At 40.5% G+C, this 14,567-nt stretch overlaps 2 protein-coding genes and 1 long non-coding RNA gene across 8 annotated transcripts in view; 1 reads left to right on the forward strand and 2 right to left on the reverse strand.

The window, feature by feature from the left end:
• Positions 1–2,871, reverse strand: part of DNAJB6 (DnaJ heat shock protein family (Hsp40) member B6) — a 91,989-nt gene extending 89,118 nt beyond the window's left edge. For all 5 annotated transcript variants that reach the window (XM_052806729.1, XM_052806722.1, XM_052806714.1 and 2 more), the window contains exon 1: positions 2,792–2,871. The gene's annotated coding sequence lies outside the window, so the exon portion shown is untranslated. The remainder of the gene's footprint in view (positions 1–2,791) is intronic.
• Positions 2,872–3,052: 181 nt separating this feature from the next.
• LOC128143257 (uncharacterized) lies at positions 3,053–8,751 on the forward strand. 2 transcript variants are annotated; one of them, XR_008235712.1, is made up of 3 exons: positions 3,053–3,171; positions 5,135–5,227; positions 8,495–8,751. It is a non-coding gene; the product is annotated as an uncharacterized LOC128143257 (long non-coding RNA). The 2 variants fall into 2 exon arrangements; XR_008235700.1 differs by lacking the exon at positions 8,495–8,751 and adding an exon at positions 5,563–6,491.
• Positions 8,752–10,065: 1,314 nt separating this feature from the next.
• UBE3C (ubiquitin protein ligase E3C) overlaps positions 10,066–14,567 on the reverse strand; it is an 83,756-nt gene continuing 79,254 nt past the window's right edge. The window contains exon 23 of the mRNA XM_052806760.1: positions 10,066–13,995. Coding sequence (XP_052662720.1) covers positions 13,825–13,995 — 171 coding nt within the window. The 3' untranslated portion in view covers positions 10,066–13,824. The remainder of the gene's footprint in view (positions 13,996–14,567) is intronic.

Below are 14,567 nucleotides of genomic sequence, written 5' to 3' on the forward strand. Positions count from 1 at the left end.
CATTTCTTGAATACATCAAGACAAAGAAAAAGCTGTAAACAGAAAATGTTTTCAGGACACACCTGACAAGGCTCTTTATAAATGCTATTACAGAAATGGAGCACTTCCTACTTAAGGAGCAAAATACTAGAATATTAAGCCTCACACAACTAAATTGAAAACTGAGGCAATACATTCCCTTCAAAACATCATTATTTATATCGTAAGAAACAGATGGTCTGCTCAAGTCTGGAAGTCCGGCGTATTGACATGACCGAGACGCACTATCCTCTATAGCCAGCAGCACAAGAGCAGAACACAACTAGCACGCGTGGCTGCACTCACTCTGTTCAACCTGGTGTGACATTTCAGTCAATTCCAGGCTAGACCTTCAATGCCTCTGGACTCAGAGTAAAACGCAAACATCACCCTCATCCCACAGGACCTCAGCTCAAAGACCTAACTGTATCAATGCGTTAAGCACAGATGTAGGAGTCCTGAAAGTTTTACAGTTTAAAAAACAAAAAAACCAAAAGCCAGTTATTTCTTTCCTCAATACAGTCCAAATACTTTTAGGAACTCATATATCCTTGTTATTGAGATGATGATTTAACGTAAGTTGTTTCCTCTCTCCACGTACATTCCAAAACTTCTGGTGGATGAAAGAAAGAATACAGTAGGTATTTAAGTTTATATATCTATTAAAAAAATAAATAGGAAGACACATTATCTCTCCAACTAAAAATTCTGCATTACACAAAAGTGAAGCCTTGCATGCTTTCTCCCTAAGTCCAGCCAAGATAAATTGGCAAAGTGCATCAATCTAGGAAAGACAAAAGAAAATACCACAGAGAAAAGTTGTTTTGGTAAGAATGTGCTGTAGTCAGAAAGCACAAGTGCTAAAAAGACAAATCCAATGGAGAACGAGGGGAACTTCACAGTTTACAGATAGAGAAATTATTATTAACATTGCAGTTTAAACAGTACTGCCAGTAAAAGTAGCAATTTAAATTTCTCCTCCAATGTCTGAGATTATTTAAGAAAATTTAATCCTAAATTAACTTCCATTTTGAGCAGTCTCTTGTTCTTCACTGAAAAGGCAGCATGAGAACCAAGAAGGGGAAACAAAGTTAGACCAGTACTGTGCACTACTTAGCATTTTGGTTGTTCAAAATAAAAAACAACAACACAGAAAACATAATCACAGAGACAAGATCTGTAAATACACTTACTCACTGGTACAAACAAATCTTCTTTTGCAACATAATCCAGCAAACTAAATGGTACTTTAACCACCAGGCTCTTGATCATCAGCTGAACATAAAATCCTCCTAACTAGAGTACAGGGATCTCCAAAGAATAAACAAAAATTAAGGTCAGCAGGAACCAGTAACTGCAACCTCAGAGGACCAGACGGGCAGAGCCGACTTTCATTCCAGCTGTTCCCTCTGTGTCAACACCTTGTTCTTATCACTTTTTGACACTTTATATCCTAAAAACTCAGGGCTCAATCACTGATTGACTACGCAATGTCACAAGCTTGACCATTTACACATTAGCATTGTTATAAATTTAGCTTCTATGATGTTACTGTGTCCAAATGAGAACCAAACAAGTAGTTTATTATTATCAGAATTCAAAACAAATTCGCTCACTATTTTGAATAATCTTTTGTAATGCTTTCATTAGAATGGCTCAAGCCTGCAGCACAGGTTTTCAGCAGCTAAGGAGAGCTCTGACAGTAAAACTGTAACACAGCATAAAGCGTGGCTACAAACACGAACACTGGTCATAAATAACTTCACTTCCCAACTCCCTGCCTTCTCATAAGTCCAGCAAATACTGACGACAAACTATGTTCCTTACCTGCCAGTGACAATTTTCAATTCAGCTTGGAACTTGGCAACAGCGAGTTCAAAACACCTGACCCCTACCTACCGCCTTCACGCACAACAAACCTTACTACTGACCCTACGCTGAGTTAATAAATGCAAAACAGAATTTAATTAAACCACTTCGGTCGGGGGGAAAGCACTTTGAGTTTACAAGCATACCAAAAAAGCACGCTGCGAAGAAAAGGACTTTAAGTAAAACGTCTAACACGTTTATGAGCAAAGGGTGAACTGAGGCTCTCCCTCACCTTTTCGCAACTGAAACCACTACAAGCAGAAAGGGGAACGCGGATTTTTTTTCCCTAGGTCTTCTCTCTGCTTGCGGCAAACAAGAAACAAATCCGGATGATCTGGGATCGTACGGCCCGGGGATCCCAAACTGCATCTCCTCCGCTCCCAGTTACGGGATAAGCCCAACCAAGGCAGCCGCTGCGCCCGGGGGCGGCTCCCTCACCGCCCACCCCCAAGTGCCGGAGATCCACGCCGCCCGCTCCGCTCCCCCGCGCGAACCCCGCTCCGCCCGCCCCGGGGCCGCCGCCACGCACCTCCCCAACGGCTAGGAAGGAAAACCCCGGGTCAGGCGGCACGCCGGCTCCCGGCGGGAGACGCTCCACCGCCGGTCCTCCAGCGCGCAGCATGGCGGCGCCGGCCCGCGCCTCCGCCGAGCCGCGCCGGCAGGCCCCGTTACCAGCAGCACCGTTGCTAAGACCCGAGGCCTGGCCCAGAAACCGCCGCCCCCTCCCGCTCCCTCGCTCCCCCCCTTTCCCCTCACACGGCCGAACGAGGCGAGGCCCATCACCGAGGCAGACTCGGCCCCCCCCCCCCCCCCCCCCCCGCACTCACCCACCCGGTGCCTCCGCAGCGCAGCCGCCACCCTCCCCGCCAGCAGCCCGGGACAACGGCAACGGCGGTAAGCTCACCTCAGCCGCAAACAGGAAATACCGTCAGCGCGCGGCGTCACTTCCGCCCGGCTGTTTCCGGAAGTTTCTCGAACGGGGGGGGCGCGCGCCCGCCGGGAGCAAGCAGAGACCGCCCCCTGCCGGCGGCCGGCGGCGCTGCAGCGGGGGCGGGGCTGAGGGCGGGGCTTCGCGCCCCGGGGGGCGGGGCTTCGCGCCTCGAGGGCGGGTCGCCTTTTGCGTCACGGAGCCACCGCCCGGGCGCCGGCAGCGCGTGCCGGACCGTTTCCCCCCGCGCCGGCGGGGAGAGCCGCCATCATCGGCCTCGGCTGCCGCGGGGCGGGCAAGGGGCCTTGCCCGGCGCTGGTTTCCCCTCACGGCACCGTCGTTATTCCTGCCCCGGGGTTCGTAAGCCCCCCCCCAGAGGCGGGCGGTTGGGTGGGAAACCCCTCTGGGCTTCTCTGAGGGGGGGAGGGGAAGAAAGTGATGTCCAGGTGTGTTGCTGAGGGAAAAGGAGAACAAAAGTAGTAACAGTTTAAAAAAGCACTCTCTGAATAGGTGAGTTTGGCTGCTAGAAGCGAGAAGACAAAATTTCTTCCCTCGTGTGCGTCTTCCTTTCAGTCTCAAAAATCGTCATCCTCTTGAGGCCTCCGTTTCCAGTTTGAGGCCTGCGGTTCATCGTTTTCCAGCTGGCACCTGGACAGATTCCTCGTGCTGCTTGAATGTATTTAAGCATCCTTCGGGTTATATTTGAGTATGTGGTTTTCCGAGTGTCATGGCTGAGAGCAAAGTACAAGCAGCCAAGTTATTATTCTATTTTAAAAATTTGGACTTTATCCATGATTTAAATTGCTGTAAAATTACATTTCTCACCCTTTGTTTAAAAAGTTGGAGGCGGCATTGATTTATAGATCACCAAAGTGAAATTAGAGAGTTTCCACACCTAAAATGTCTGCTCCACAAATAAAGTCAATTAAAAGGCTGCTCGTTGTTTTGGGGGTGTTTATGTTAAGGGAGTAGGATCAGTCCAAAAGGAAAAAAGCAAACTTAGAATAAGACAGAGGAGAACCTAATGCAAATCAGCAAGGCAAGTAGTAGGACAACCCTAAGAGAAGTATAGGCTTGGTGCTTTGGGGAAAATGGAGGCTTCGAAAGAAATACTGCTTGTAAGATTTTATGCTAAACTGTGGTCACAGAAACAAGTCTTTAAAATTAGATCAAAGAGACACCCAGCACCATTGTTAGTTTCTCATCAGCAAGTAGCTGTGAAGTCTAAGTTGTTGATCCACTTGGAAAAAAAAAAAAAAAAAAGAAAACTAGTAGGTTAGACTGGCTCTTTCTAAAAGGTATGGCTGCAAACCTCAGAGGATTCCCAGCCTAGGTGCAAAGGTAAGCAGCAGGTCAGTGCTGTGTAGTTTGGGAGGAGACTTTGATTTAATGCTTTAAACATTTCTTGATGTGGAAGTAAAGACGTTTTTTCCTCAACTTTTCATAACCAATGACAGGTGAGAAAAAAGTATGAAAAGTCTTCAGTCTCTTAAGAATCTCACCTGCAGTAAACAAGCTAGAAGTAGTGCATGAGGCAGTTACTTCGCTTTAATTCTTTACAGAGTAGATTTTATATTAAAGTTATGGTACAATGGATGCCAACTGTAAATTTTTCTATTTATCCACACAAGCAGAACAGTGGCAAAGAAGCATAATTCCTTATGGAATTACAGTGTTGAAATCGCAACACTGTCTACACCAGTGCAACCGGGACCACTGCGCTTTAACACAACTGTTTTACGGGTGACAGCATTACATTAGTTTGCCCATAGATTTTCTAACACTATTCTGATGCTAGACTGCATAGCTCTCCATTAACACTCTTCAGATATAGGAATAATGTTTGGGAAGGCTTAGAGACCAATTTTGCACTTAGAGAAAGTAAAATATGAGAAGGTAAAAGTGCCTTGCTCACAGCTGAGGGCAAGGCTAGCGCTATGAGATCCAGTTTGGCATTTTCTACAGCAAAACACGGAGAATGTAAATAAATGTTTCCAAACAAAGTTATAGAAAGAAACCAAAGATTATGTAATTATAAAAAAAAAAAAAAATCCAAAATCTATTTTAATTGGTTTATGTTTGTCTTTGTCTTAGAAGTGGGATATGAACACATTTCCTGAGACTTTGCAGAACGGGTAGTTTGCACAGCCACCAATTACATATATAATTTATTGTGGCATCTTTTTTTTTTAACTTATTATCTTTGATAGCTCAGATTATCTAACACTGTAACACACAGTAACAAGAAGTATTTAATTTTTTTTTAAGTTGGTTTATATTGTGCACTTGATATTTAATTTTCTGTTCTCTGGTTTACAGGGAAAGGCAGAGGATTGCAATAAATACAGCACATGGCACAGCCAACCAGAAGGGGTACTGTTGGGTATACTGAAGAACACTGCAGAGATCCAGGTGAGCGTGCAAAGTCAGTATCCCCAAAACTCCCGTAGTAAAACAGTGTGACCCCAGTTTGTCTTCACCAGACCTGAGCTGGCTTCTGCAGAGCCGCTTACATGATTATCTCCAGTGCTCCAGTTCTGAGAGATTTCACTACCTTATGCTTGTAAGCATACGGCTTGGTCAGCTCTGGAGCTGCACCCAGGCAAGAGCCAATCTTACTGACTCTGCAGGAGGCAGCTCAGTCCGGCAAGCTGGCACAGAGTGCTACTGGACCTCCATGGACTTGGTGACATTCAGAAACAACGGGACAGAGGTAGCAGCTGAGGGATTTCTATTTGTATCTCAAGGTCTTAGGAGCAGGGGAGGTAACTCCAGAGACTCCAGGCTGAGGTTGCCTCTAACACAGCATCCATCAGACTGCTCAGCTTCTACCAAAGGAAGAAGTCTCTGCATCCCACCTGTGGTTCAAGCTTCCCGTGTTGGTAAATGACCAAGCATTCCACCCAAAGTCATCTGACAAGGTTTAACCCTACACATTATTTCATGCACAGAAGTGGGTTACAAATTAACAGTAATTTGGGGAGCACAAGACTAACAGGATGAATCTATAAAAACATTAACAGTGACAGATTTTTATCCCTTTTGATCAGCTTCCTGTAAAATTTATCAGAGAAACATAAAGAGTAGTTTCAAAAACATTCATGGTCTTGTTTTCCTGGCTTCTGTTTGTTTTCTGACCAGAAGAACGTTGCTTGCTGGTAAGCAGTGAAGGAAACGCTGCTTTGATGCTGCTCTGCCCAATGCACTTGTTGCCTTAGCCCAGACAACTACTAAAACAGGACTAATAAAACAGAAAAGCTTTTAGATTCAGAAAACCTTCTTCAAAGGTATTTGCAAAAGTACAAAGTAAAAGCATTCTATGTTTTTATGGCTAGCGGCTTGCAGCAAAAGCCTGGAATATTGTGTTAAAGAGCATTAAATTTGATGATGCTGGCAGAGGATCAACATTCCAATAGCAAAAGCTGATAAAGTCTGGTGGGTCTGTCGAAGCTGGTACCAAAGATCCAGGCAGACCCGGGCTGGTATCCAAGTACTGAGTCGTAAGTCCGAATAAACTCTGTTATGAAAGGAACTTCATTGTTAAAGAATTTTCAACTCTTACCTGGGAACATGAGGGAGAGGTCTGGTTCACTTCAACTAACTTCAGCTGTCTAAAAGTTAAGCATCTAGTTTAAGGCCTCCAACTATGAAGAGAGAGGGAAAGAGGGGGCACCTCCAGGGCACGATCTATTCTACCCACTTTGGAGATGTTTTATTAAAGAAAGAACCACCCTCTGGAGCTCTGTCTCTGGGTTGCCTTTCTTTCATCGGAAGTGCCTCGACAGCCACCTTACAGATGGCTGAAGTTAAGTGAGATGAATTCAGGCCTAACTGGTAGCTATAACCTAATGATGGAAATAATGTGGCAGCATTCCAGGAGGTATTAGCAATTCACATAGTTCCCAGATTCTTTTTTTTAATCATTTTTTATGACTTATGGAGGTCAATTATGAAAAGCCCATCAGAACACAAGAAATGCTTAAAAATGCTGCATTAGAGAGATATTAATATTAGTCCGTTTGATGTGGTAATGGCTGCAGCCTTCTCGGCCTGCTGCTCTGGCCTGCTGCTTAATGCATCCAGTTTTTCTATTTACAGATTTACAGATTCTATTTTTGGTATTAGCAAAGAACATGAGCATATGTATCAAAGACTGTTCTCACATCATTTAATTATAGTACTACTGGCAAAGTAATTCTGGAAAGTGCCACTTAATTAAATATAAGCATTAACTTTTTGCTGATAGCTTATCAGAAACAATTAGGTTTGAAATATGGGCAATACACCTAATGTTTAAAACTTTAAGTAGAAGCATTAAAAGCACAAAATAACCAATTTTCATTAGCATTCTCCAGAGGTTTTTCTGCTGAGCACAACGTCAATTTTCATTGGTACAGTGCTTCTTACTGCAAGTTTATCTAGACTCCTCTTTGTAACCAAAAGCTTGAGCCGAGTGGACGCTTTTGAAAGTGATTAAAACATTTCAGGATAGCTGGTGTTTTTTCCAATTCCTCCTGAAGTATCAGGTGTATTCTGCTGATTATTTGGGGTATGCAGACAACAACCTAAGAACTGTTGTGGGCAGTCAGAAGATCTCACAGCTTAAGGCAAGTGCTTATTCCTTGCAAGGACAGCTTGATCAGCATTTATGTTCATATACCAATGCCAAATATTAGTTAATTCTATGTAATTTTTCATCAATAGCCAGATAGATCGAATACATAATTAGACCTAAAGTATCTCTGCAGAACTTCGAGCTCTGCTGCTGTTTGCCTGAAAGCGCAGAGGGGAAAAACAGTAAGCAGAGCTGTAAGGAAAAGAATTATTCTTAAAGATACAAGGGCTAGACGGAACTAATTTCTTTAGAAGGTGTGTTTGACAACACACAGCAAAACTACACAGCAACTGCTGAGAGATGCTTTTCCTAGATTGAACATTAGGGTAAGCAGAAGTAGCAAGATGATCTGAAACTACACCATCTGGTGAATGCCTGTTTCCTTCTTCAGCAATCAAGAGTTTTGTGTTAACTATAAACAGAGAATAAAATAGAAATAATGCAAAACTCCTTTTCAGTCAAATGTTACACAGAATGAACTAACAGCTGCTCTGGGAATGCAAAAAAGAATGATCTTAAATATAGTAGGACATTTGAGCAAGCTGTTCCTATAAATACATTAACAAACACTGAAAACAGAATGTAGGTTTTCTACAGAGATGTGGACACGTAAACTTAGTCCCAGGCTGGAGAGCAACTATTCTAGCAATGAAACGTAGCAATGATTTAACCATCACACAAGAAAAGTTCATCCCTTGACAGCATGAAATCAAGCCTGCAGGACATCTGTGCATGCCTATATGTATAAGCAGTCCCACTGGTGCCAGTCAGAATTCCCATGTTTCTCCTGTTTGACTGTCTGATGTGCTTTGCTGGATTGCACCTAGCACTGAGCTACCCAGTCTTTGCAGAAGACAGCCAAATTACAGGAGTTTGTCCAGGAAGTTGCACTTCTACATGTTTGATACTGTTGGTGGCAGAACAAATGAATACACAGATTATTTAACATTTAGCATTAGTCCTATGGTTTCTGCATCAATGTTTAGCATTGTATCCATAAAAAGTTGTGAAAATAATTGAGACCTCAATTTTTACTAAGTTTGTTATTTTGCAATTGATAAAAGATTTGCACAATCCTTGAAAAGACAAAGCAGCACTGGAAGTTGAAAAAGCAAAGCCACAAAACCTTAAATCTAACCTTACCTGGTAAGTGCTATCTATTAACTACAGACATCTACAGGCATCTGACAAGGAAGAGAATTAGCGTAGTCTGCTCTGTCCCCAGTCACATCAAGTCCACAAAGGTATTTTGAAGATGCCGCTGTGTTCACTAACAAGCAAGTCAGAGAGAAAGATGATTAAGGTTTTGGAGCACATGTCATATGAGGGGAGGCTGAGAGAGCTGGGCTTGGTTCAGCCTGGAGAAGGCTCAGATTCCCCTTAGTACTGCCCAGTGACAGGACAAGAGGCAATGGGCACAAACTGGAGTAAAAGAAATTGTTTAAACCTGATTAAAAATGTTTTATTGTAAAGGTAGTTAACACTGGAACAGGTTGCCCAGAGAAGTTGTGGAGTCTCCATCCACAGAGACATTCAGAACTCCACAGGGCAACGTCCTGAGCAACCTGCTCCAGCTGACCCTGCTTTGAGCAGAGGGGTTGGACTAGGTCATCTTCAGACATTCCTGCTGACCTCAACCAGGTTCCGTGTTCTCTGAAATGCATTCAACTGGTACAACTTCATAATCACTTTTTGCCTTGTGTTGTCTCGCTACACACATCAGAAATATTATGAGCTTTCCAGACTACCAGATACATACTGAAAAACAGGCAAGATATCTGGGCATTTGTGTTCTATTCATGCTATGAATTATGAACTACCCTACAAGAGGAATTTTCTGTCATTTTCTGTTTACCACATTTGTACTGGCAGGTAAGCTGAAGAATATATGGTGCTATTTGTAAGCATTCCAAAATAAACATGCACAATACTAACTTTATAAATGCTATCATGGAACTAAAAATGTATTTAGCAATGAAAATAATAAAAAAGCAAAGGGAAGCAGATAATTGCAATTATCAAAGGAGATAAAAATCAACTTACACGTTCAGAGGGGCCTACACATGTGCTAAAATTCCAGAATAAGCTGAAGGAGATGTTTTTGTACATGTTTGCTGACAGAGTAGCATTCTTCACTATGAATTACAGCTTCTCATATTTTTATCCAAGGAATGAGTTTTCTTTCCAAAGAGTCTGAAGAAGTTTTTTCAAAGCACGTCAGTGAGCTACATTGTTTGAAAGACGCACTGAAACAAAGCTAAACCTTACAGCTGTAGTTTTGACTGACAAGAGTGGGAACTTCACAGCTCGAAAACTGAAGTTACAAATCATCCTGAAGCAGTAAAATCATAGAATCATTTAGGTTGGAAAGGACCTTTAAGACTGAGTCCAACCGTTAACCTAACACTGCCAAGTCCACCACGAAGGGCCGCATCTACACGTCTTTTAAATGCCTCCGGGGATGGTGACTCCACCACGTCTCTGGGAAGCCTGTTCCAACAGTAGTAACCTCAACACCAATGAACAGTTAATATTAGCTTCTCTTTTAGAACCTATTCAGTATTATCAATCTTTAGCAAGAGAATGCCAAATTTACTGGGGAGAGGAACCAAAAGAAAAGAGTGTTTCTGCAAAGTTTCAAGAAAACTCAAATTATTTTATTCACAAAAGCAGAAGTCAATAAAAATATAGATATCCTGATCAGTTTTACAGACCATGTTCATTTCTTCTCTCCTTCACTGACAGGCAAAGCATCATGAAAAAAAATAGTAACAAGCATTTACATCACAAACCATTATTAACACAGATTCATGTATATGAGCAAATGTTTTAAAGTTTTTGCATATAATTATAAATACAAAAAAAATTACAGCTCCAACAAAACATTCCAAGAAAAACAGCTCTCGTGTTTTTTCCTTTTTGTTTCTGTGCTGTACTATTTTTCAGTGATGAAATGAGTATGTGCTGTCTCACTGGCATTTAACAAACAGGTTTTGGTTTAACCTGAAATTTAGCATGAGCTCACTGCACTCCTTAAAGTATTTTCTTTGAATTCCAAAGCCCTTCACAGATCAAATTAGGATGTTTGTGCTAGATTACTCAAGTAATGCCAAAAAAACCTGCCCACTTTGCTACTAATAGCATCAGGAAGCTCTTTTTTTTTTTTTTTAGTTACGGAGCACCACACACAAAAATAACTGAAGAAATCCTTGTTGTTCAAATCAAACTTCGGTCAGCTCAGTGTTTACACATGAAACTAGAGCCAAATCTTTCCCCTTCTGTAGACATAAATTCTCCCTAGATATCATGAGTTTTGTGAAATTTATACAAGTCTGGCTTTCAGGACCATGACAGAAGACAGCTGAGATTAAGGAACAAGGCCAATCATTTCTGGTTTGGTTTGTTTTGTTGTTGTTGTTTTTTACTTCCAGCTAGTAAGACTAAACCCACATCCAGAAAAATTCTCAGAGTTAAACAGACCAAGTCCTAATTTTATTTTTTTATTCCACTTTTATGCCTTTTAACTTTGGAGAGATGAAGAATTTGCAACCTCTTCCATTATAAAGATAAACCTTGACAAAAATGTTTTTAAAACAGGTTACAAAATTATAAAACAAAAATCATTTGAAAACAAAAACCAAACAGAAAATGCTGTCATTTTTCAAAATGCAAGTACTGAAGTAGGAGGACAAAACACTGAAGCACAGAAATTGACTTTAAGGAAGGGTTGTCTTGCACAGAAAACAACTCCAAACCCATAATTATTACTGCTATAATTCTGATGATCAAAATCTACAATATTATTTCAGGTTACTTGCATGCAAGTGCTTCCTGCCTCTGCCTACCTAAACTCTGGCAGCATCACAACTGGGAGAGAGTTCACTCTTCTTTTAAAAAAACAGAAAACCCATTTTCATATATAAACAATTCTTGCTACGGAAGAGCTACAAGAGATCATTGAGACCACCTAACTCCTCAGGACGTGACTAACTATACCTGTATTATTTCTCATACCTTTATCTCCTGTTCCTTAAAATATCCAGCAATAGATCATTGAAAAGTAGGGACTCGTGCTTCATCCCGACTATACAAAACCAGTTGACAGTCAGAATTTAAAGCAGTCGTTGCCAAAGGAAAGCCCTACCCTCTTCTTATTGCAGTCTGGATACTGAAAGTGTAAGCTGTTGCAGCACAGATTTTCAACTGACTACCTGCAGACTGAAAACTAGGCTACAATCCCACTGACTTGAGTATGTCAGAATTTCATACTTAATGTACAGAATATACAAAACAAGATCACAGAGTACTACATACTGAAGAAATAAAAAGTCAGAGTATTTTCAGCAAACTCAAATTCTCTACTGAAGTTTTCTGCAGCGGTGTGAGTCTTGCCATTACATGACCACACCTATCTGCAACTCACAGTTGCCCCCAGCCTACCCTCTCTGTTGAACTTGCACTCATGGTAACAGACAGGAATAGTGTGCACTGTCTCCTTTTACAAAAGCAGAAAGCGTACATTACCAGTCATGATTACTTGGCATGACTCCAACACAATCTTCAAAATATGAGCATTTAATAGAAAATTTAAATTTAATTTTACAAAATACAGACACAACACTACCCAATGTAGCAAAACAATGGAATTGAAAAATCATTTCAAAATATTTAAAGCATTAGGTTCTAAAATAAATAATGCTATCTAAAAGAAGTGTTCAGGTTTTGTGATTAGGAGGCAGTTCCACTATTACTGATCTCTTTTTCAACTTCTTTACAAGTTCCATAATTTATGTAGAAAAATATACAAGAAAAGAATTTGGGGATAAAGAATAGGTTGGGTATGTAACATTTAACATAAATAAAAAGCCTAAAGCAAAACCAAAAAGAAAATCAATCGTTTTATTTCTGTACATCAAGACTACAAATAGTATTTTAACACTTCATTTCTTACCCAAATTAAGAAATTATACATTTTTATATGGTTACTAGTAAACATCTTAAAATCACTCAGTTTCCCCACATGTAAAAGGATATTGCTGGTTACTGCTTACTAAATATGAAATCAAACAGAGGCTTCCAGTAACAGCAAAGTATTTTTTTGCATAAGAGATGAATACAAATTTGATTGTAAATTTTGATGATTTAAAATATAAAACTAAAGTTCAGAGGGATGCTCTTATGAATCTTACAGTTTGAACTATAATTCCTTTTTTGAATTGACTGCAGTTTGCATACGAATACCCAACGATGTGCCTACTACCAGGGGATCAGTTCCTTCCATATGAAAGCAAATTTTTTCCCAGATATCAAATTATATTAAGCAGCATATTCCTACCCACTTTTCTTAGCAGAAATACTGCAGGCAGATGGATATAAAAGCTGTTTAATCACAAAAAAATAATGAATCTGACTAGTGTCTGCGGCACAGATATGGTATTTAAGATGGAAAGAAATGATAGGGAAAAGGAATGTGAACACCACAGGCTTCAAATATAAAAGATAAAGCCTGGTAACTTTGGTTCAAATAATTTTAATAGTTGTTACATGTATATTTTTCCAAAGTGATGAGTTTTGTATGTACTGTGTATGCAATAGGAGTCTGATACATTTAAAAAAAAAAATCTGTACAGGCACAAAAGACAGAAACAGAACAGAGAAAACATGAATAGTCACACCCATTCACGACAGTGTTCAAGTGATAATGATGCAGCCGAAGATTGAACTTAAAATAATGTGAATCCAATTTCTCCAAGGTATTTCAGAAAGCACAAATGGAATATTAGAAAAGTTTTATCTCAGTGCCTACCATCTTGAGGGAAGGTAGTATAAAACAAAATCAGTTCTGCAACAACTATGATTTGTAAACAATTCTACAATGTAAGTAAAGATGTTAGGTTATCAGTAACAAGCATTTTCATCCTCTCAGTTCTGGGATATCTGCAAACATCTGCTTCACTTCCATCTAAAAGATTAATTACAGGATGTTAGCCCTGTCTCATCCCAATGCGCTGCATGGTACACAACTTTATTGCCAGTTTGTGAAATTATTTATGTTTGAACAGCACAAAGCCAAAGCTTCATCTTTGGTTAATTTCACTGAGATGTCACTGTTCTTTAAATGTGCTCTTTCCTCGCATAAACACAGACAACAGCCACACTGCACACAGCACTCATTGTTTTGAATCATAAAGCAGTGTCAATGTAGTATTAATTAATGAAAGCTAACTAAGAAACCATGTTTAAAAATGAAACCTATTTGAGGGCATTTGATAAGACACAAGAGCTGCAGAAATCTAGATAGAATTCCCTTAAAACTGCTTGGGTATGGGTGCTGCTTATAGAGTAGGCACTGGTTAGTTCCTCTGCAGATCATCCAAATAAGCATCAGTTTGACTCAGCTTAATTCAAATCCAGCAGCACATTCAATGGCATAAAGAAGCTTGCTTCGCATAAGATTTTCGTCATAAAACTCAGGAAGCTTCAACAAGTTCATGCAGGTACTGGCAGTAGGTAGTCTGTCTAAATCAGATCCTCCATTGTGAATGCAAAATGCAGGATATAACTCCTGAAAAATGCAACAGAAAAAAACATCAAAAAATACATGCAAGCCAAAACCTACCCCGTAGCAGCTGGCACAGATTTCTAGAAAATAAATCATTACATTAAAACCTGTCACAATGACATACTCAAATGGCATTTTCTTTCATTCCTGGTGGTCCCAAAAGCACTCTTGAGTTGTGTAGTGCCTCCCTCTACCTTGTCCCTACCAAGATCCATTAATTTGCAAAACATAAAGCAATTTATTTGGTTCTAAGGAAAAAAATAATTATTTGTTATTGTTCATACACTCTACTCTGCAAATTTATGATGCTACAAAAACGGTGAAACATGAAATGGAAGAAATAATACAGCAGCATGCAAGAAATTTTTTGCTGTGTTTGGGATAAACAACTGGGACTCTCAACTTCAGACTCTCCTCCTTACAAAGCCTCCCAAATGCCCATGGATGCTGTTTATTCTGTAGGAACAGGAAAATGATGGCTTCCTGCTACACTGAAGTTTTCTGACAGTGAAATACATGCCGAACATGGGGAACAACAGACCACTAGCAGTTATGGAGGTAAATGGAGAAGGATG

This window comes from Harpia harpyja, chromosome 1, assembly GCF_026419915.1.
Source record: "Harpia harpyja isolate bHarHar1 chromosome 1, bHarHar1 primary haplotype, whole genome shotgun sequence".
Classification (NCBI taxonomy): Eukaryota; Metazoa; Chordata; class Aves; order Accipitriformes; family Accipitridae; genus Harpia; species Harpia harpyja.